The following is a 21845-nucleotide window of genomic DNA, read 5'->3' as shown; positions in this document are numbered from 1 at the left end:
ATATCATTATTATTAATGTCTGCTCCCTGAAGTGATAAGATGGAATCAACGATAAAATATGATGTAAAAACAGGCATACCATGGTCAGTCACAAGGATTATATTGACACAATTGTCTAAATTCCGCTGTTTCAGGCCTTCCATCAACATTCCTAAAGCGTTATCTACCAACTGCAACGCTTGAATTACCTAAGGAAAAAAGAAACTGGAGTTCAGATTGTCTCCATGAATTACAGTTTAATTAACCAAATCATTATCTAATCGAGTGAAAATTAAACACGTTTCCTTCCCTGAATTGTTGGGCTTTGAAATAAGACATCAGAGTCCAGCACCCACACTACTACATTCACCAAATACCAATTCCCTAAATTTCTACAAATGAAAAAATTAAACCATGTTCTCTACAAAGGAAGATAGACTACTAGGCCATAAATATCTGAGAAAAATGTTCATAGTCAGCAAACATTATTCAACCGCAAAGGTTTTCATGATAATGACCAGTGTTGGGGAGTGGGGGTCACAGACTGTTTTATAGGAGCTTAAATGGTTGCACATGCTCTGGAGGCTCATGTGACAATGTGTAACCAGAGAGTTAAAAAGGGGCAGACCCTGGAACCTGATAATTCTACTTCTGGACATTTGCCCTAAGTAACACTTAGAATACAAATGTAGATTTACAAACAAGGATGCTCATCACATTATTTATGTATCATTTAAATACAAGAAAAAATAAATAATGACACATTCTTAAGAAAGCACACTTGACAATCTCTAAAAAATATTTTTTAAAGAACATGGCATAGGAAAATGCTCACAATACAATGCTAAACATAAACAATTAAAACCAAACGATAGAAGCACCCACGGACATTGCAGAAGCCTTATTTTGTTTTTAAATGTATTTAGCATTTCTCAGCAAAGGCACATGCACAGAAAATGAACAGGAAATATATCAAAAACATATTAACAGTGGTTGTCTCTGCATGGTGAACTGAACTCATTTTTATTTTATTGTTTAGGTTCTGTTGTGTTTTTAAATTTTTCTATGCTTTATAGCACACTGAACTGACAGGGTTCAAGTGAATAACTTTTACTAACACAACTTTTCATTCTTTTTTTTCACTGAATAAGAAAGTGCAGGGGCAGGCCCCATGGCAGAGTGGTTAAGTTCGCACGCTCCGCTGCAGCGGCCCAGGGTTTCGCCGGTTCAGATTCTGGGCGCGGACATGGCACTGCTCATCAGGCCACATTGAGGTGGCATCCCATGTGCCACAACCAGAAGGACCTGCAACTAAGATATACAACTATGTATTGGGGGGATTTGGGGAAAAAAAAGTGTAATAGCAACGGGATTGGGAAAAAAATGTTTAACCTCCTGTAGTCCTGCTATAACACTGATTGCCTTTTTTTTCTTTTTTTGAGCAAGAATTTCTCAAGCCAATTACCGTTAAGAGCTTTAAGGTGCTCTCTCACAAAATCCTCACAGCAAACATTCGTGGACGGTGCTGCCAGACTTCCAGTCATAGAGAGCAGGAAACTTGAGGTTTAAGAAGTTAGGCAACGTGTTCTCGGCCCCACAGTTAAAAAAGGACAGAGCAGGACTTGAACTCAAACATTTCTATCTACTGCCAAATCCGTCAACTACCAGCATGCTTTCCTGACCCCCATCCTTAGGGTGACCATGCCCTCTGGTATGCCAGTGAGAGTCACAGTTCCCACCTGTCATCAGGACATAGTTATGTCCCCTGTCACATAACTCCTCCCAACTGCACAAAGAGCCCCTCCTCTGGCCTCTCCCAGCACCCTGGCGTTCTGCTACCACTGGACTCTCCCCACTTTGGAAACCGTCTGTGTGCGTGTCCGCCTCCCCAGGAGAGCATGAGCTCCTGCAAGGAAAGACCATGCAACCGAACTCATCACACGCTTCCTAAGCACACAAAGCCCACACTCTCTAGATGGCACATTTAGGAACGTGAAGTGACTGGGCACCAGCCCCCAACTCTGGCCCAGATGAAGGAAAGGATCAAGAAATCCCCTTAATGGGCAAGGAGTGAGCAGTTTTTTGGATAAGTTCATTACCAGGGATAGAAATGTTTGCAGCTGTGGGGGAAACCAAGTTTGGGTAGAAAACGTGGCCCCTTTCCCTTGGAATCATGATCATTCGCTTTCACAGTGGGCACTGTGGAAGCAGTAAAATCAATCCTGGGATAACGAATTAACTGGGAAGACCTTCAATGAACACTTGTTGTTTCGATCCAGAAGCCCCTTTTTGTAAAATGGAATTCAAGGTTGCAGAGGAACCTGCTACCCAGAAGCTCTATGCAGCACTGACATATCTGCTTTTCAAAAGGCCCAACCTCCTGCCTCTCTGGTTTTACCTCCACTTGCTTCCCCAAAAGTGGAGTTCCTCAGGGCTCGGAAATCCTCCCACCACGGACATGAGCAGTACCAACACTTAAATCAGTCTGTTCTGAATTTCAATCTTCTTTTCAGAAGTGAATTCTTCTTCCCAACCTTTCACTCCATCTGAGATGTAATAACTGGTTTTTCAATAATCAATCACAGCTGACTCTTATTAAAGTATTAGACCATTATTTAAAGTTACTCAAGACCAGTCAGGACATCCTGTGCCTACTTCAACTTCAGTACTAGAGACTCAGTGGAACACATTTGCTATGAAGAAGTTGCTGGTTTCACCCCACTTCAAATGCCTCTCCCATCCCCTCCTGCCCATCCATATCCTCCCACCCTCTAAATCCCCATTTCATAAAGCCTTCTCCGGCTACTGCAGCCCATAATAACCTTCCCGTTTAAACGCTGTTTAAGTGATCAAATTTTTAAAGATTTCTTTTAAAAAAAAGTTGTACATTAACTCATTATTGAGCTAATGTTGAGCTTTCAACATACTTTCTTCGTCCCTAGAAATGCCTAATACAATATTAGAAGCACCAGAAACTGTTAACAGTAGGCCTTAAGGGGCTTGTAGAGCAAGAATAAGTAAGGTGTTGATAACTGAAAAATCTAGAACAAGTTAATAAGCTTTCAGCATAGTAAATGAGTCAAAATAAACTAAAATAGCCTTTTTACTTTTAAACTATGTCATAGTAACGGACATAATTAACCAGTTATGTCATAACAATTCTGTTGTTAACAACAACAATGAAGCATAAAGCCCGCCAGTTTCTCCATCATTTTGCCTCTTCTTAACCTTCAAATGAGGCTGGTCTGAAGCCCTCTTCTGTTTCCACTATCCACTCTCTCCTTAGCTCATCTCCCCTTTCATGCACCATCCACATGCTGCCAAGCTGCCTGACTTTCACCCACTTTGAGCTTTAAATCCATATTCGATGGCCTTCTGGGTATCTTCATGTCATAGGCACATCAATCACATGATCTTCTCCGCAAAACTTATCTCCCTTCAGAGGTCTTATTAACATAAATGGAACCACCTGCCTGCTTCTGGTAGAAACCTGGAATCATCCTTGAGGCCGCATCCAGTCACCCGTCTCACACCACATCATGGCAAGACCAGCTCCTGAATGAATCTCAAATGCACCTTCTTCCATCCATGATGGTTGCCACTACCCTAGTCCAAGTCACTACAATCTCTTTTCTGGAATGCTGCAAAAGCTAACTTGTCTATCCCCATTTTCTTTTGCTCCTTCCAACCCATTCTTCTGCACAATAAAAGTGATCTGTAAATACACACAGATCTGATCATGTCACTGCCCTGATCAAAATGCCTCAATGCTTCCCATTGCACTTTGTATGGCCCATAAGGACCCGCATGATTTGGTGCCTGCCTCCTTCTCTAGGCTTACTCTGAGCTCTCTCCCTGGGATCACAATGCTCCAGACACTGGGGGGAGATAGTACTCATCTAGCAATTCGAACAGTACCTGACACTGAGTAGCACGCAGCAAGGGTTAGCTGCTATTCTTATTCTTACCACTATCTTGCTGTCCATTTATCTCGCCATCTGTCCATTTGTTCATTTTCTGTGTTCCTCTAACGTGCTCAACTCCTCCCTCAATCGGGTCATTGGTGATCTTTCTTCCTTTTTGTTATTCAGAGGAGAACTTTCTAACCAGCCCCACACTAGGTTAGGACCTCCTCCAAGACCTCTCAGGGCACCCTGCTTTTTTCCTTTGCAGCACTTTTCAAAATTATACTTAAAATTTATCTGGGTGCTAACCTGGAGCACTGAACAGAAGAAAAAGATATCGTGCCTAATCCTGTCAGCTGTACAGTTCAGACAAATGCAGACTGTAGAGTCCCCTCTCAAGGAATTAATCATATCAAATACAGATAACAATCGAAAGAGAAAACAAGAAATGGGGACTATGCTTCAGATATTTCCTAAGCCGTTCACCTTTAGAATAATCTGATTAAGTGTTGAATCCTGTGATGCAGTGCGTGGTGTTGGAATACAAAGGAGTCTAAAGAGTTAAAGTGGTCAGACTCGAGCAGGGCCTTTCATTAAGAATCATTTGGGCTTAAAGGGAAAGAAGAAGAAGGGCATTTCTGATAAACTGCAAAGTCGTGCTGCCAGAATAAATATGCTTGCATTCCCATTGAGGACGATGGTGAAGTGAGTTTCCATGGGGTAGGCAAATGCCATATTCATGGGGACCTTTGCAGCATTGCGTCATATCGAAGACAAAATAGGCTTCAGTGGATTTTAGAACAGAGATGACATTTTTTCTCTTAAGTAATATTTAAGGACTACATTTCTGTAGTAAAAGTGTAACAGAATGGTTTACATAATGAAGAAACTAATATTAAAGAGTCTACTTCCATTATAATGGTGGCCCAGGAGGGGAATAACTCAGCCTGAGGCAATAACGTCTTAAGTTCAATTATAAGGCACTTATGAATGAAACTGTATGAACACACAGTTGGGTATTCCACCAAGCACTTGCAGGGGACCCTGCTTGAAATGGGCTGCACTAACATGTTAATTTGGCCCATGCATTAGTATCTAGCCTTGATTTGATCATTGTATAAATAACAGTGCTGCATCAAAGTATGTAGTCAGTAAGCATTTATCAAATGAGTCAAAATTTGATTAATAAGGGAGACATCCTTTTTAGACTCTAAACTATTTTGTGGTTAATAAGACAGATATTCCCTTTAGACTTTTAACTAATTTATCAACTACACTTGTATTCAATGAGAATTAAGAAATATTTTCTTTTTGGGTTAGGGCTAGATGATGTTACAGGTTTTAAAATACTTACTGCGGCACTGACTGGTCCTTTGTCATGTCCTGCAGAATCAGGCTGTCCCACATACAGGGTATAAAAATCGGGTCTAGGGATGAAATTGAAACAGAGAAAGACATCAGTTCGAAATAAACGTACAGGTTGGATTTGGGGATTTTGTAGATCTAGAGCTTTGTGGCTGTTTCCTTCTCTCTTTCTCTGGCCTCCATCTCTTCATCTGGGTCCAGTGGTTCCACTTGCCCCAGTGGGGATTGCCTCCTGATGGGGATTAAATAGACATTCTGGGATGTGAACATTGGTCTGACTCAGTAATGAAAATATGTCTTGTTCTTACTGGTAAGACTTCTCTTGATGTGCCTCAGCACTTCATATTTCTGGGTTTCTGACTTTTTGCTGATTCTGTTCTGCCCCTCCTTTAAATTTCCTTTAAATGTTTGGTTTCAGATGCACTGTTGACCTGGCACTCTCTTTCAGGATGCCCTGACCCAGCCTGTTGCCATGGCCTTGCCCTGGCACCCCTGGCTCCTTGAGTCAGTCCTCATGACTGACTGTCAGATCCACCTCGGTCCTGCTCCCAGTCCATATCTTGTGGTGGTAGTTGCCTCTGCTTGTCCCATCATGTCAACCACATTCTCAAGAGCAAAAAGTCAACTGCTCTAAGAAATAATTCTTGAACACTGCCCATTAAAAGGAAATCTCAAGTTTTTTCCAAAAATGGTCATTTAAAGTAAAGAAATAATTTTATTTTACACCTGCAAATATCCCACTGTGCCAGCACTTCTCTGACACTAGATATTACCTTTCAGCTTTGGGCAGGTCCAGCCAGGTTAGCAATGTAGAGATCCTCTCTTCATATGGGACACTTCTGAAAAGAGCGAACAATTTTAAAAAACCAATCAAATCAAGAATAATTCCATTATATTCCTGCTCAGGAAGGCAGGTTGATATTTTCAGATATGCATTTTGTGTTCATATGTGAACAAAATACTGAAATGGATTCAGTATGACTCAAAGGAGTCCCTGTTTTCCCTACTTTATATATAGAGACCCACTTGCTTCACATAAATTAATCTATGTTATTTTCTTTCCTTCTCATCCTTCCCTCCATTTTCCCCCAACTAAAATAAGAGGCCATTAATTATTATCCATTCCTTCGATTTGTTTATTTTTATTCATTTCATTCATTTTTGCATTTAAGCATGTTGAGCATGTATTGCCAGAAATTATTTTAAAAGGTGATAAAAAAGAGAGAGACTAGAGCAGAGAAACGGGCACTGAGAAAGGGGGGGTTGAATTTGAGATCTTAGTGTGATCAGGCTAAGACAATGTTGAGAAGGTAATTTTCAGCAATGGCTTGAAGGAGGGGAGGGAGTGGGCTGTGGATGGATACCTGGAGTGAGAGGGTGCAGCCCGCACAAAGGCCCTATAGCAGAAGGGAGCCTGGAGTGTGGAGGCCACCAAGGAGGTCAGCGTGGCTGGAGCAGAGTGAGCACCGGGAGGAGGAGTGGGAGAGGAGGTCTGACAGGCAGGGGGACAGTCGGGGTCAGACCACGAAGGGCCTTGTGGGCTTTTACTCTGAGTGAAAGGAGGCCATTGAAGTTTTAGTGCCAAAGAGTGTCATAGCTGGAGTTGTTTTTTTAATTAACCATCTGGCTGGTAGATTGAGAATTGTTTATAGCGGATGAGAACAGAAGCAGGGAGTCGTGTAAAGAGGCGACACCAGGAAGACAGGCAAAAGATGATGACACCCCAAACCAGAGTGTTAATGCTGGAGGTAACAGAAAGTTCTCAGGCTGCACATATGTTGAATTAGAGCCACAAGCATTTACTGACAGACTGGATGAGGGATACAAGAGTGAGGAACCAATAACGACTACAAGATTTTTGGTCCCCAAACTGGAAGAATAGAATTACCACCAAGATTAAGACAGAAAAAAATCCTAATCATTCCTGCGTAGACAGGGAAATATCTACAAGTGCTTTGCTACCTGTTGTAAACCATATATAAGGAAGGAAAGGAGCCATTTATAGCCACGTCTGATCCTGGCCAAAAGTAGGTGCCAGCTTTTAAGCCTTGATTCATTGCTGTCAGCCAGACCTACAGGAAGAGAAAATTTAAGATAAATGGAAGTCAAGAGAGTAATCAGTAAGTTTGGGTAGACATGGTGCCACTTATTAGAAACTGGACAATATTAACAGTTGCAAAATATATTTAGTTATTAAAATTTATTTAAATTATTGAAAGTTTGTCTTTGTAGCAGTTAAAAACTATAATTATCCAGAGATCCACCTCAAAAATCAAAACTGTAGTAAGGTAGTAAGAAAGAAGATAATTTTTTCAAACTGGTAAAATTGTACAGTTTCTCTTTCCCTTCTAAAGAAGGAGGAAGAGTATTAACAGATAATCTTTCTGAGTAACTTCCAGATTAATATGTTTATAATACAACGTCCAAGTTTTATGAGAAGGTTGTTTAGGTGAACTAAATGTTTAAAATGAACTATAAATGTTTAAAAGATTTAAATTATAATTATAAATAGTGGTGACACGCTTTCCCACCCACAGCCCTTAGAAATTAGAAAGATAAAGTAAAACTCAAAGTGGAGAGAGAAGAGTGACCTGCTGTCACATTGGAAAATGGAAGATACTTTGGTGCCACATGTAGAAGGCTACATACTGGTTGTCCATGCCACCAAGCTGGATCAAATGTCCCCTTTGAAAAAATTGAAAAGCTCTTGTTGAGGTTTACGTCATACATATTATTGTCAATGATGCCATGTGATTCCGGATATAAGCCCTAAAAAGATCATTTCAAAACAAGATTTAAGATAAAATATTAATAAAACACCTATTTAAATTGAAACATAAGATCTATAACTCATATCTTGGAAGGACGTTATGTATCTTTCAATATAAAACTCCTGGATCTGAACCAAATATACATATATATATATATATGGTTTATAGCAGAAAATGAACAATATTAGGCAGATGGTTTGTGTTGGTGGTGTTAATATAACTCTCGTGTGATTAAGAATTATTTGTGAATTAAAGTTTCCCACGTTACAATAATGATTAGCCACTGGTTATGTTGGCAATAATAGCAAGAAATTTACTACATAGAAGCTCTTAAGTATCAAATATCCTGGCTAAATGGCTTCAAGTGTGTTCCAGCACTTTAAAAGGGAGGCTGCCAAGACTCCATCCATCCTCCCATCCACTCATCCCTCAATCCAATCATTCCTTCAAACCAATCACAAACATTCACTCAATCATTCCACACATTCTCTATGCCTATGATATCCCATACAGTTGTAACTACTTTTAGATGGATTTTAGGGTTATTATTTCAGAACATTACTACATATATGAATACGAATACATCTACTTTCATACAGTAAATGAATAGCACTCACATAATCCCTTATTTATATATACATACATGTGCATATGTATTATGTATGCATATTGTCATATGGACATATGTATACAGTCGATCCTTGTTATCGGCTGCAGTGATGTTCTATAAAGTTGCTGCCAACACTAAAAAGCGGACACGGAAGCATTGCTCCGAGGGAGAACACAGGGCTGGGCTTCTGCGAGCCTCTGGTCACATTTCCGTGTACTGATCAATACACAACCTTGTTTTACGAGTATTTCTGCTTAAGGGTCCCTTACTTAGTAGATATTGTCTGTTCACAATGACTCAGTCCTGAACAGAGCTTATCTAACGCATGCGTTTCCTCTGTACCCACAACACCCTCCTGCTCACAGGAACACTGGACAGCACTTCAGCACCATGCTAGAGGGCCATCTTAAAGAGCAAAACCACCAATAAAACGAACATGCAAGAAACATGGCACTAAACAGACAAAGCCTGTGAAAACAACATTTGTTTACAGTGTGATAGCTAAAGCAAGAAGGCAGAGTGTCACCTTGTTAGACCTCAGCTGGGAACATACGAGCTGGGCAACTCGAATTTTTTGCCGCTCTGTGAATGTCCACAAATGACTATGAATAGGTCATAGGTATTGATTTGGGGGTTACAAATGAATTTTAATGTCTTGGTAAATCTGCAAATATGGAATCTGCAAATACATATATAAATATACATGTTTGTATATATTAATATATACATGTTATATTAATATATACACACACATATATATGTACATATATATATAAAAACATACAATTACTTGAGTTAAAATTCAAATAAGTTATATTTACTGAGCCACAGTAATGAAAGACATTGCAAAGAGGTAAAGACACAATAAAGGCCTTGGCAGAGGCGTCTTTAAGATGTGTTCTAAATCTATGTGTTAAATAACTTAATTTTCCTTTGAGCTCATTTTGATCGTCTCACTTTAGTCTTTTTCTACATCAAGGAGAATTTACTTGCTTTATCTAAAGAGACATAAGCAGCATCAATTCATTGGTGAAACAGAATCCTTTATCAAGTTACATAGAACGAAAAGACTAAGAAAGGAAGAAATTCCCCACATCAAAGAGGCTGTCCTCATGCATAGCCTGCCCTTCCCAGCAGACTTTCAAATGAGTGGAGGCGAATCAAAACATCAGAGGAAAATGGTATTTGTCACATCCAAGAGGCCACCTGGCCTCACACACAGTGCATTAGCCTAACGCTGGGACACTCCCTTGTCATTAACTCCACACAGACCTGGAGCGGCCTCACACCTACACGCTCCTGCCCAGCCTGAAGTAAGCCTCAAAATGTCACCACGTGCACTTGTGAGTGTGAGCATGGGGCATGGCCGTGGCTGCCTGGGCACGTCTGGTGGGGTCAGTCACCTGCCTGTGGCCTCAGTCTTCCGCTGGGTCAAGCACTTACCGTGACAATGGTGTAGTGATTAGGGAAGGTTTTGGTTGGATAGACAGGTCTCAGGTATTTTGAATGAATTCCACATGTTTCTGCAACAAAGTAGAGTGGGAAATTAAGGGGTTACTTCCTCAGAAGTTTGTCAGATAACTAAAAATCTGAACGGGAAAGTTTCCCAGAGAAATAGAAATCTACCGAGTGGTTTGAAGATGGAAAGAGGTGGAAATTCTGGCACCTAGAACTCCTCCATTCCAAGGAATGTGAGTTTTTAGGAGCAGAGTGAGCTAAATCACAAGAACACACTGACATTTCCACTGCAGCAGTGAAATACGAGACATTTCCCACTCCAAAATCATGTTAACTCTAATTCTGAAAGAAGCTTCACCATTATAGATTAGATCCACATTTAAAAAAAAAAAAAAAGGAAAATGATTGTTGTTCAGAAAAGGACACACTGTGCAGCTTGACATAATGAATGTCTTCTCAAACAGGCTTGGAGCTGGTCTCCTTCCCAGCCTCTACTTCAGTGTTCCCAATATGATCCAGGAATTTCCTCCTTCAGAATCTTCTTGGCCCCATATCAAGTCTACTAAACAGGACTCTGCTGGGGTTGGGGGTGGAGGTGGGTGGAAGGTGGAAGAAAGGGAGCTCAAAAAAACTACATGTCTAACGAGCACCCCAAGTGGTTCTGATGTCCTTCAGTTTGTGGCCTGCTCTAGGGCTTGAATCATAGGTAAAATTAAAGACTAACATAAGCTTTTTTCTTTTCTTTTGTAGTCAATACTGCCAAAATTAAACCATGTCCTCAATCAGGAAAAGACACATTTAATATCGTTAAGAAGTTATATAAGATAATAAAAATGACATCCAACCCACTTATATAATTAAAGGAATTTAAGTAGGGAAAAAATCATACAAGAAACAGAGATATAAAGTCAGTTTCTGTTTTTATTTCCTTGAAACATGGCTTACGCAAATTCTTAAATGCCTAAAGGCACAGGGTATAAAAGAAAATACTAAGCTCCCAGTGTTGTGAAAACATCACACCTCCCTAGTAAGGATGTCCTACACAGGACACACCTGCTGCCTATCCACGGACTCAGGCTGCCATTTCGGATCAACCATTTCGGATCAACCATCTGAACCAGAGCCATTGTAGAACAGCTCCCCGAAAGCAAGGTCTTCTACCACTGCTTCCTTCAGGCTTTAGTAATCTAAATTATGACTGAATGGAATAATTCTGGGAGGACACAATAAACCAATAAGGGTAGCTGCTTCTGCAGAAAAAACTAGAAAGATCAGGAAACAGAGAGTTGTTTTGTTTGTTGATTTTTTTACTATATACCCATTAATGTTGTTTTAAAATGTTTACCATTTACATATTTTACTCCTTAAAAAATCGTGTTTTTAGAAAAGAAAGCACCAACTAAAAAGATCTGAAAATATAAATCCAATAAACATATTTCTATAGTAACTATGAACTATAAGAAGATGCTGAAGACTAAATGGACGAGTAAGTGAAACAGCTGAAGAACGCACAGACGCAGCAAGCGCAGCACTAGGAGAGAGTTTATAGTGATCAACATCTACACTGAAAAAGAAGAAATTTCAAATAGATAACCTAACTTTACACCTCAAGCATCTAGAAAGACAACAAATGAAACCCAAAGTTAGCAGAAGAAAGGAAACAATGAGGATTATAGCAGAAATAAATGAAACAGAGACTAGAAAGACAATTTTAAAAATCAACAAAATTAAAGTTGGTGTTTTGAAAAGATAAACAAAATTGACAAAGCTTTAGCTAGACTAACTGAGAAAAAAAGAGAGAAGACTCAAATCAATAAAATCAGAAATGAAAGAGAAGACATTGCAACCAATACCACAGAAATAAAAAGCATTATGAGACTACTATGAACAGTTATAGCCAACAAACTGGATAACCTAGAAGAAATGGATAAATTCCTAGAAATGTACAACCTACCAAAACTGAATCATGGAGAAACAGAAAGTCTGAACAGACCTATAACTAGTAAGGAAGTTGAATCAGTAATCAAAAATCTTCCAACAAAGAAAAGCCCAGATCCAGACGGCTTCACTCGTGAATTCTACCAAACACTTAATGAAGAATTAATGCCAATCATTCTCAAACTGTACCAAAAAATTGAAGAGAAGGGAACACTTCCAAAATCATTTTACAAGATCAGCATTACCCTGATACCAAAGCCAGACAAAGACAGCACAAGCAAAGAAAACTACAGGCCAATAGCCCTGATGAACACAGATAAAAAAATCTTCAACAAAATACTAACAAACTGGATTCACCAGAACATTAAAACAATCCTACACCATGACCAAGTGGGATTTATCCCTGGAATGCAAGGATGGTTTGACATATGAAAATCAATTAATGTAATACACCACTTCAACAGAATGCAGGAAAAAAACCACATGATCATCCCAATAGATGTAGGAAAAGTGTTTGATAAAAATTCAATACCTTTCATGATAAAAACTCTCAACAAACTATGATTCAGGGGAAATTACCTCAAAATAATAAAAGCCATATGTGGGAAGCCTGTGGCTAACAGCACACTCAGCAATGAAAAACTGAGAGCTTTTCCACCAAGATTCAGAAGAAGGCAAGGATAACCACTCTTACCACTTCCTTTTAATATAGTATAGGATGTCCTAGCCAGAACAATTAGCAAGAAAGAAAAAAGTCATCCAAATCGGAAACGAGGAAGCAAAATTGTCCCTGTTTGCAGATGATATGATATTATATATAGAAAAACCCTTAAGACTCTGCACACAAAACAACTGTTGGAACTAATAAATGAACTCAGTAAAGTTGCAGGATACAAAATCAGCATACAAAAATCAGTTGTGTTTCTATACACTAATAACAAACTGTGAAAAGGAAATTAGGAAAACAATCCCATTTACAATACCATCAAAAAGACTAAAATACTTAGGAATAAACTTACCTAAAAAAGTGAAAGATTTTATACTCTGAACACTATAAAACTGATGAAAGAAACTAAATAAGACACAAACAAATGGAAATCCATGACATCCATCTTCACGGACAGGAAGACTCAATATTGTTAAAATGTCCATACTACCCAAAGAGATCTACCGGGTCAAAGCAATATCTATCAAAATCCCCATAGCATTTTTTAAAACAACAGAAAAAACAACTCTAAAATTCTTATGGAACCACAAAAGTACCTGAGTAGCCAACTAATCTTGAAAAAGATTAACAAAGCTAGAGGCATAGCACTTCCTGATTTCAAAATATATTACAAAGCTGCAGTAATTAAAACAGAATGGTACTAGCATAAAGATAGACATATAGACCAATGGAACAGAATAGAGCACCCAGAAACAAATCCACATGTATATGGTCAACTGATCTTCAACAAGAATGCCAAGAATACACAACGAGGAAAGAAGAGTGTCTCCAACAAATGATGTGGGAAAACTGGACACCTACACGTGAAAGAATGACATTGGACCGTTATCATACACCATAAACAAAAACCAACTTGAAATGAATTAAAGACTCAAACATAAGACCTGAAACTGTAAAACTCTTAGAAGAAAACACAGGGGGAAGGCTTCATGACATTGGTCTTAGTAATGATTTCACAGACACCAAAAGCACAGGCAACAAAAGCAAAACTAGGCTAGTGGGACTGTATCAAACTAAAAAGCTTGTGCACAGCAAAGGAAACCATCAAGAGAGTGAAAAGGCAACATATGGAATGGGAGAAAATATTTGCAAACCATATATCTGATAAAGGATTATTTTCTAAAATGTCTAATGAACTCCTACAGCTCAATAGAAAAAAAAATTGATAACCCAATTAAAAAATGGGCTAAAGACTTGAATAGATGTTTTTTCCAAAGTAGACATACAAATGGCCAACAGGTATAAGAAAAATGATGAATGTCACTAAACATCAGGGAAATACAAATCAAAACCACCATGAGATATCACCTTGCACCTGTTAGGATGGCTACTATCAAAAAGGCAAAGGACAAGTGTTGGCGAGGATGGGAAGAAATTGCAACCCTTGAGCGCTGTTGGCGAGAATGCAAAATAGTGAGGCCACTGTGAAAAACAGTATGAAGTTTATGCAAACAACTAAAAATACAACTACCATATGATCCAGCAATCCCAATTCTGGGTATTTATCCAAAAGAATTGAGATCAGGAAATTGAAAAGATATTAACACTCCCATGTTCAGTGCAACACTATTCACAATAGCCAAGATGTGGAAACAACCTAAATGTGCATCAAGAGCTAAACGGACTTTTTAAAATGGTATGTGTGTGAATACATATATATATACACACATATGTACAACGGAGCTTTATTCAGCCTTAAAATAAATGGAAATTCTACAATATGCAAACAGACGGATGAACCCTGCAGACATTAAGTGAAATAAGCCCATCGCAGAAAGGGAAACACTGCATGATTCCACTTGCATGAGGCATCTGACAGAGTCAACTCACAAAAGCAAAGAATAGAATGGTGGTTTCCAGGGGCTTCAGGGAGGGGAAAATGCAGAGTTGCTAATCAATGGATATAAAATTTCAGTTACCCAGGGTGAATAAATTCTAGAGATGTGCTGTACAGCACTGGGCCTGTACGTAACAATACTGTATTAGACACTTAAAAATCTGTTAAGAGGGTAGATCTCATGTTAAGTGTTTTTGCCACAGTAAAATTCCAAAAAAACTTGAAAAAGGCATATGTCAAACGGCATCTGCTGTGGAGAATGTGAGTTCTATTGTCCACGAATGTCAGCCTCGCTGCTCTAATCTTCACAGCTCTGCACGTGCTGCCTGCAGATCCACCTGTTACCACTAATCTTGTTCTATCCTCAGTTTCCCACTAACTGTCCAGGAAGCCTGACTTCCAGTTCCAGCAGAATCGCTTCCATCTCACCTGACAGTTTCCTGATCTTGGGCCTGGCCCTTCTTTGTCTGCCCGCACACACACTGACACAAGACAAAGACCTTAGCTCCCCACTAGAGTTGAGTCCCAGAGTGCCCTTAGTCACTGATAGGACTCACTCAGGCTCAGTTTCCACAATCTCTGTAGTCCAACCCAGGCAGTTTGATGGACACCAGAGATGGGGTCCCAGACTTCCTTAAAGGGATGTCTGCTGTCACATACCTCCCCTCAAGCCTACCATTCCTGGGAGCCCTAATCCCAGCTCTTCTACCATATCCACTCTTAATTGGGCCTCCTGGTAACTGAGAGCCCATCCTGTCCTGGTAGAGCTGGTTAGTGATGTCTTCACACGTGAAAGGATCAAGATATTGTTGGGGTGACAATAGGAAGTATTTTAAACTTTAGAAAGAGGAAAGCTCTCAATGCTCCCATATTTCATTGGTGTCATTTCCAACTCTCAAAGGGATGAGCGAACCAAATAATTCCACTTCAAATGGAGTTTAGTTCAGCCTGGCTAGTTAGCTTCCCTTTTGGACACAGGATGTGATGTCCAAATGGTCAAGGAAAATGCAGATAAGGAAACAGAAACTGAGAGGTGTCAGTTAACTTTCCAGGTGAAAGTAAATCAGCAGTAAGTGACAGGTCCTGAATTTGGAGCCAGTTCTGGCAGAGGCCCAGGATCTGCCTGAAGGAGTGAGGGAGAAGCTGAAGGGACAAAGCACCTTGTATTGTAGGGGAAGGAGTTTACCTTTCTACAATCACGCCATTTTAGAGCTGAAATTAGCAGTAGAAATCCTTAGATCTAATCCTCTCTCTTTTTTTAAAGATTGGCCCTGAGCTAACATCTGTTGCCAATCTTCCACTTTTTTTTCTTCTTCTCCCCAAATCCCCCCAGTACCTAGCTGTATATTCTACTTGTAAGTCCTTCTAGTTCTGCTATGTGGGACGCTGCCTCTGTGTGGCTTGATGAGCGGTGCTAGGTCTGTGCCCAGGATCTGAACCGGTGAAACCCTGAGCCGCTGAAGCAGAGTGCACGAACTCAAACACTCCACCACGGGGCCAGCCCCTAATCCTCTCATTTTATAAGGGAAGAAACTGAAACCCAGAAAAGGTAATCAACTTCCTTGGGGGTCAAACAGCTATTTTTTAATAATTCGGAGAAAAATAAAAACAGGAAACCATTCAAATTGTTATAAATTTTGGGGACCTTGGAAGGAAAGCAGGGCTTATTAGAAGGGGGAAGAAAGAGGAATTGCAGGGCAGAAGAGATATGGACTCTGGGGCCAACCCTCTGACACTTCATAGCTCTATGTCCTTGGGGAGTCCATTTCTCTTTATTATTCACTTTATAAAATTGTATGAAGGTCAAGTGCCCTAATGCAGATGTAGAAGTTCATGATAAAGATGATAAAAGTAATTGTAGTAATCACTTAAAATCATGCAATGTATACCACATATATATTCTCACAGAATTCCTATCAGGTAGGAGGTGACCATTTCACAGACCAGGAGACTGAGGCACCAATAGGTAAGGTAAACTGGCCCGAGGTCTCACAGCTACTAAGTGGTGGAGCCAGGTTCCAGGCACTTTGATTCCAGAACCAGGTACAGATACTGGACTTCTACCTCCTGGAGCATTGGTATGTGCTGGCTCTGTCCAGTCTACTCAGGATCCTTCAGGACCTTGTCCTGGCTGCTCACATTCACCCTGTGAAGACCCAGCACCCAGGTCTGACGAATGCCACTTTTGAGACAGTACATGCGAACAGATTTCCATAGAGTAGAAGTTATATTCAAATATGGAACAATCAAAATAAACAAAAAGATGAACATGCTACAAAAAAAGGAAGGAGCAGCCAACAGGCACGAAAATAGACACCAGGTAGTAAAGTCATCAGGATCCTGAGAGGCCCTGTGCTAAGACAGACCACTGACGTCAGAGATCAGCGAGGAAAGTGCACCACCCAGAGATTGACTAATGAGGCGTCATTCTCATCGCCTGCCTCCAGCTGGAGAAGACTTACTCAGCTTATTAACATTAGGTATGAGAGGACTCCACGTCTGTAAATACTCAGCTCTAAATCCATCCATGGAAAACAGAATAACCGGTGGCAGGTCAAATCTGAAAATGGAAACAAAAATTAGTCCTTTATTTTGATGAAAAATAAATACACTCTTTTCTATACTACTTACAATTCTCCAAATTAGAAAATGCTTAGAAAGTACACTAAGAAAATAGTTCTAGGTCAACTGTTCCTTTCTCTTTTTAAAAATTATTTCCCTTAACAATCTGTACTTCCTTTATGATGGTAACCCTTAATAGAAGTGTTCAATTACAAAAGAAAAAGTGTTATGTAAATTATCTGTCTTTCAACTTTGAGATCTATCAACATTTGAGTGCCAGAGTTTAAATAACTTTGGCTAACTTTCTTTATTTCTGCTTACTCCTTGGCATTGGCTGTCTGTGAGAGCCAGGCATGTCATATATGAAATTTCTCTAGCCCCGAGAGTTTATGATGAAAGGCAGTGTGCTGTGGAGAAAAAGGAAGGGCTTCGCCCTCAGCAAGACTTGGGTTCACTTCTCGGCTTGATTCTTTACTAACAATTTAATCCTAAACAGTTCCTCAACCTCTCAAAATTCAATCCCAACCCACTTAGCAGATATTTTGGAATCATCACAACACAGCACATTGTTATCATTGCCTCACCTCAGATATATTTAGCCTTTCACAGTGATAAGTATACACAGAGCTAATTAATTGTGGTTTTCCAACAGAGGTCAGTGGCATGCAAGCAGGGGATTAACAAAACATTACCAGAAATCACGTTCTATATTGCAGACCTTTCACGGTCCTGGCTTTGGCCACTGAGCCAAAAGCCATGACAACTGAATTCAATGCTCAAACTCAAATATCATAAAAGTTACAATTATTCTACCTTACTTTGGATGTAATTATGATATGGAATTTAGGAACTCTATAGCTTATGACGTGTTCTATTATTCTAAAGTTCTACATTTTTTTATTCTATTCTGATATCTATTCTAATATTCTAATAGCTAATAATTCTAATGACTCTTTAATTAATATTAACCTTAAAAGCATTACAGTCTCTTTTTGGATGAGTATTTAAGTTAAAATGATGGAAGGTAACTTTTGGGTTATAGCCAGAGACTCTTTTTTTTCACTCAACACTTTTTTTGTCTGTAAAATTTTATTTGTATTTCATATACATACACACATTCACACACACACTTTTCAGAGATGTATAGTTTCATAAATTTTTCCTAACTGAACTCCACTGTGTGGCCATCACCCAGATCAAGAAACAGAATATTACCAGCACCCTAGAACCCTCCCCTCATGGTTCCTTCTAATCTCCAACCTCTGCCAACCACACTTCCACCACTGGTGATCACCATCGTGACTTCTAAGGGCATAGATTAGTTGTGTCTATTTTTGCACTTATCTTTATATGCAAACTGAATCATATAGTATGTATTCTGCTGTGTCTGCTTCTTTTACTTAACATTATGTTTGAGATTCATCTGCATTGCTGCCTGTAGTCGTAGATTATTCATTGTCGTGGCTGTCTAGTATTCCAGTGAATGACTAAATCATAACTTATTCATTCTACTGTTGATGGGTATTTGGGTACTTTCCAGTTTCGGGCTATTATAAATGGCAACTGTGAACACACTAAGTTTGTTTTAAATTCCAAACACAGTGCATGCAAGTGAGAATGGAAAAGAAATTATTTTCAACTCAGTGCTCAAGCAGTTTTACATCTAAATTTTTGAAAAAGAACATACTTTTCCAAGAAGTTTGGTTAGAATAAATCTTTAAAAATTCTGACAAACACTCAATATTATTATAAAGAAAATTCTGAATGATGATACCAGCCAAAAATAAGAAGAATCATTTCAGTTTTTTTCAATATGCTTGAGTAAAGCTAGAAAAAGGTCAGTGCAGCCTTCCAATTCTACGTTGTGAAAGAACACATAAATGTGAGCATTTCAATGTATATAAACTATACCTCAAAAAATAAAAATGGAATATTGGGACTGTTTTAACTACAATATGTAGAATATTCTACAAGAAATTAAAGTGGCATACTGCAATTTTCATTGGAAAATACTTATTTGTTTCATAATGCCATTAGCATAATGCTGACTTAAAAATTTATATTCATAAATATGCCATCAAAATAAATTTGCAGCTGGAAAATAGGGTCAAACATCTATGGGATCAAGATATTGATTTAATTCTTACACAAAAATCTCTTGAACTTGGCATCATTATTATTGTTCTGATTTTATAGATGCATTTTAGAGAAGTGACTAATGCAAGTGCCACAGGCAAAACCAGGAGTCAAACTAAAGTCTCCTTTTAATTCTAAATTCTTGGCTCTTCCACCCAGAAGCTGCTGAAGAGGGGTGCTGGACCTGAGGACTGGGGTAAACCAACACAGCACGGACCAAAAACGGACAGGTTATCCACACACATCTTTTAAATGAAATTATGCTCTTAAAAAATGCCTCCACCAGTTCTTCCTACAGCCAGGTATGCCTTTCCCCTGCCTCGTCTTCACTGTCATCCTCTCACGGCTTGAGCCAGAAGACTGAGGTAGGTGAAGGGCAGAGGGGCAACTGGAGGACAGGGAGAATCCACCCTGCCTCTGCGGTGATGGTGGGCACGTTTCCAGGGGCGGGCAAAGTCCGGGCAGCAGCCGTCATAGACGTGTGGACTGACTCATGGAGGGGTGGGGTGACGGGTGTCACCTCACGTGGTCAGCACCCATGCCCACCTGACAGAGTGCCCCTCACCCATTCTTCAAGGTCCACCTTTCATTGTGAGGCCTTCCAGGGACAAACCTCTTCCCCTTCCCTCAGGAAGAACAAATTTGAGGTGCCAGGAGGTTAACAGAAAGAGTTCTGGCTGGAGTAATTTAGACCTAAATTCTAGTCCTGAGCATAGGACCTTGGGAATGTTAGTATAAAGACTTCAACCAATTTTTCTAGTCATTGTTGTAAGGCTTGGATGTAATAAATTAATATGAAAATGCTTTGTAAACAGGAAAGCAAACAAAAGTCTGTTATGAGTTTGAAGCCACAAGGAATCTCATCGTTTGTTAACCTCTTCATTTTACAACCTAAACAGAGTGGAGGAAACTCCCCCTTGCCCCTCAGCTACACTCCCGGGTGCCGTCTGTGAAAGGAGGATAAAAATCCCCATGGCGTTCTCACCCTTCTGGACACCGAGACTGCTGGGCTGTGCCACACTCCTCTTGTACCCATGGGCTTTCTCCTGAAAAGCAGCGGATCAAAAGCTTTAGATGGCTGCCCCACGGACAAGAAAAGAGAAGCAAAAGTTCAATGGACATGACCTTTCAAAACTGCTTAACTCCTGTCCCTCCAGTGGCTCAATTCTTCCAGAACGTGTTTAGCGCCATTTCACACGCTGGCAGGTCAGTGCCCCTAGTGACCCACACAGATCAGAAATCTACACTAACTGAACACCAGGAAGCCCATCTCACCCAGAAAAACAAAGGGGATGCCTCTAGCCAGAGAGGGACATTTTCTTCCTTCTTCTTTTAAGAATGGTTTTTTCCTCAGGGACAATGCTTTCCCAATTGCTAAAAAAAGTACTTAATAAAGATAGATATACAATTTAAAGAAAAGAGAAAAGACGGCATTAAAAAAAGGAAATAGCCAATGAGAATAATTGATATCAAATGGGAAAAACTGAAAAAACAAATAGTTAAGATCTTAACTAAAAAATTCTTACTGCATGGGGGCCGCCGGGTGACGCAGCAGTTAAGTGCACACGTTCCACTTAGGTGGCCCAGGGTTCGCTAGTTCGGATCCCGGGTGTGTACCTAGTCACCACTTGTCAAGCCATGCTGTGGTAGGCGTCCCACATAAAACAGAGGAAGATGGGCACAGATGTTAGCTTAGGGCCAGTCTTCCTCAACGAAAAGAGGAGGATGGGCAGTAGATGTTAGCTCAGGGCTAATCTTCCTCAAAAAAAATATAAAATTCTTACTCCATGGATGTTTCTGTTTATAGGACACTCCAGCTAATTTATGAAGTATAAATGACAGACCATGAATGTGACTATTTGCAACACCAGTGGATCTAGGCAATGATCCTCAGTGGCTAACATCCCCCCAAAAAGAGACAAGCAGACAAGACGTGCCTCTTACTGGAAGTAACACCTCCACCTATGAGTATATGTGTTAAATAAACAAAACCCGAAGCTAAACCATCCTTTGGCTCTAACCACCAGCTGTCAAGAAATATAGGACACGACACACTGCTTAAGTCACAGGACATGCAATCTGCAATCTCTAGAGGACAAATGGTCCCATTTCTCCAACACATAAATTGCAAGGGGAAGAAAGGTAGAAGAGAGAATCTAACTTTTTTTTTTTTGGCAGGAAAATATTGGCCCTGAGCTAACATCTGTTGCCAATCTTCCTCTTATTTCTCCTCTCCAAAGCCCTAGTGCATGACTGTATAGCCTAGTTGTAAGTCCTTCCAGTCTTCTATGTGAGCTCCTGCCACAGCATGGCAGCTGACAGACAGGTGACGTGGTTCCTGGACTGGGAAACTAACCCAGGCCCCCAAAGTAGAAAGAGTGCTGAACTTTAACCACGAGGCTGTGAGAGCTGGCTCAAGAACCTACTTTTAAAAAACTTGAAACATATCAGCCAATTGCAATGTGTGGATCTATTTGGATCATACTTCGAACAATCTTTAAAAAAATATGAAACAAACAGAAGAATTTGAACACTGGATGTTTGAGGACAATAAATA

The 21845-nt window shown here is 39.8% G+C and overlaps 1 protein-coding gene across 12 annotated transcripts in view; it reads right to left on the bottom strand.

Annotated features, from left to right (window-relative positions):
• LOC103544232 (ectonucleotide pyrophosphatase/phosphodiesterase family member 3-like) overlaps window positions 1-21845 on the bottom strand; it is a 112718-nt gene that overhangs the window by 35535 nt on the left and 55338 nt on the right. For 9 of the 12 annotated variants that reach the window (XR_011522118.1, XR_011522119.1, XR_011522117.1 and 6 more), the window contains exons 5-12: window positions 20274-20334; window positions 17053-17150; window positions 10074-10153; window positions 7899-8018; window positions 7212-7321; window positions 6023-6088; window positions 5239-5311; window positions 80-188 (exon numbers count right to left, since the gene is read on the bottom strand). Coding sequence is in view for 6 of the 12 variants with exons in the window: in XM_070557165.1 (XP_070413266.1) it covers window positions 80-188; window positions 5239-5311; window positions 6023-6088; window positions 7212-7321; window positions 7899-8018; window positions 10074-10153; window positions 17053-17150; window positions 20274-20334 (717 nt within the window). In the remaining 6 variants the exon portion in view is untranslated. The remainder of the gene's footprint in view (window positions 1-79; window positions 189-5238; window positions 5312-6022; window positions 6089-7211; window positions 7322-7898; window positions 8019-10073; window positions 10154-17052; window positions 17151-20273; window positions 20335-21845) is intronic. The other 3 variants (XM_070557168.1, XM_070557170.1, XM_070557169.1) reach the window with 1 other exon arrangement.

This window comes from Equus przewalskii, chromosome 9 (assembly GCF_037783145.1).
Source record: "Equus przewalskii isolate Varuska chromosome 9, EquPr2, whole genome shotgun sequence".
In the NCBI taxonomy this organism is placed as follows: domain Eukaryota; kingdom Metazoa; phylum Chordata; class Mammalia; order Perissodactyla; family Equidae; genus Equus; species Equus przewalskii.
The sequence above is the reverse complement of the archived record's forward strand: the minus strand, read 5'-3'. Positions and strand labels throughout refer to the sequence as shown.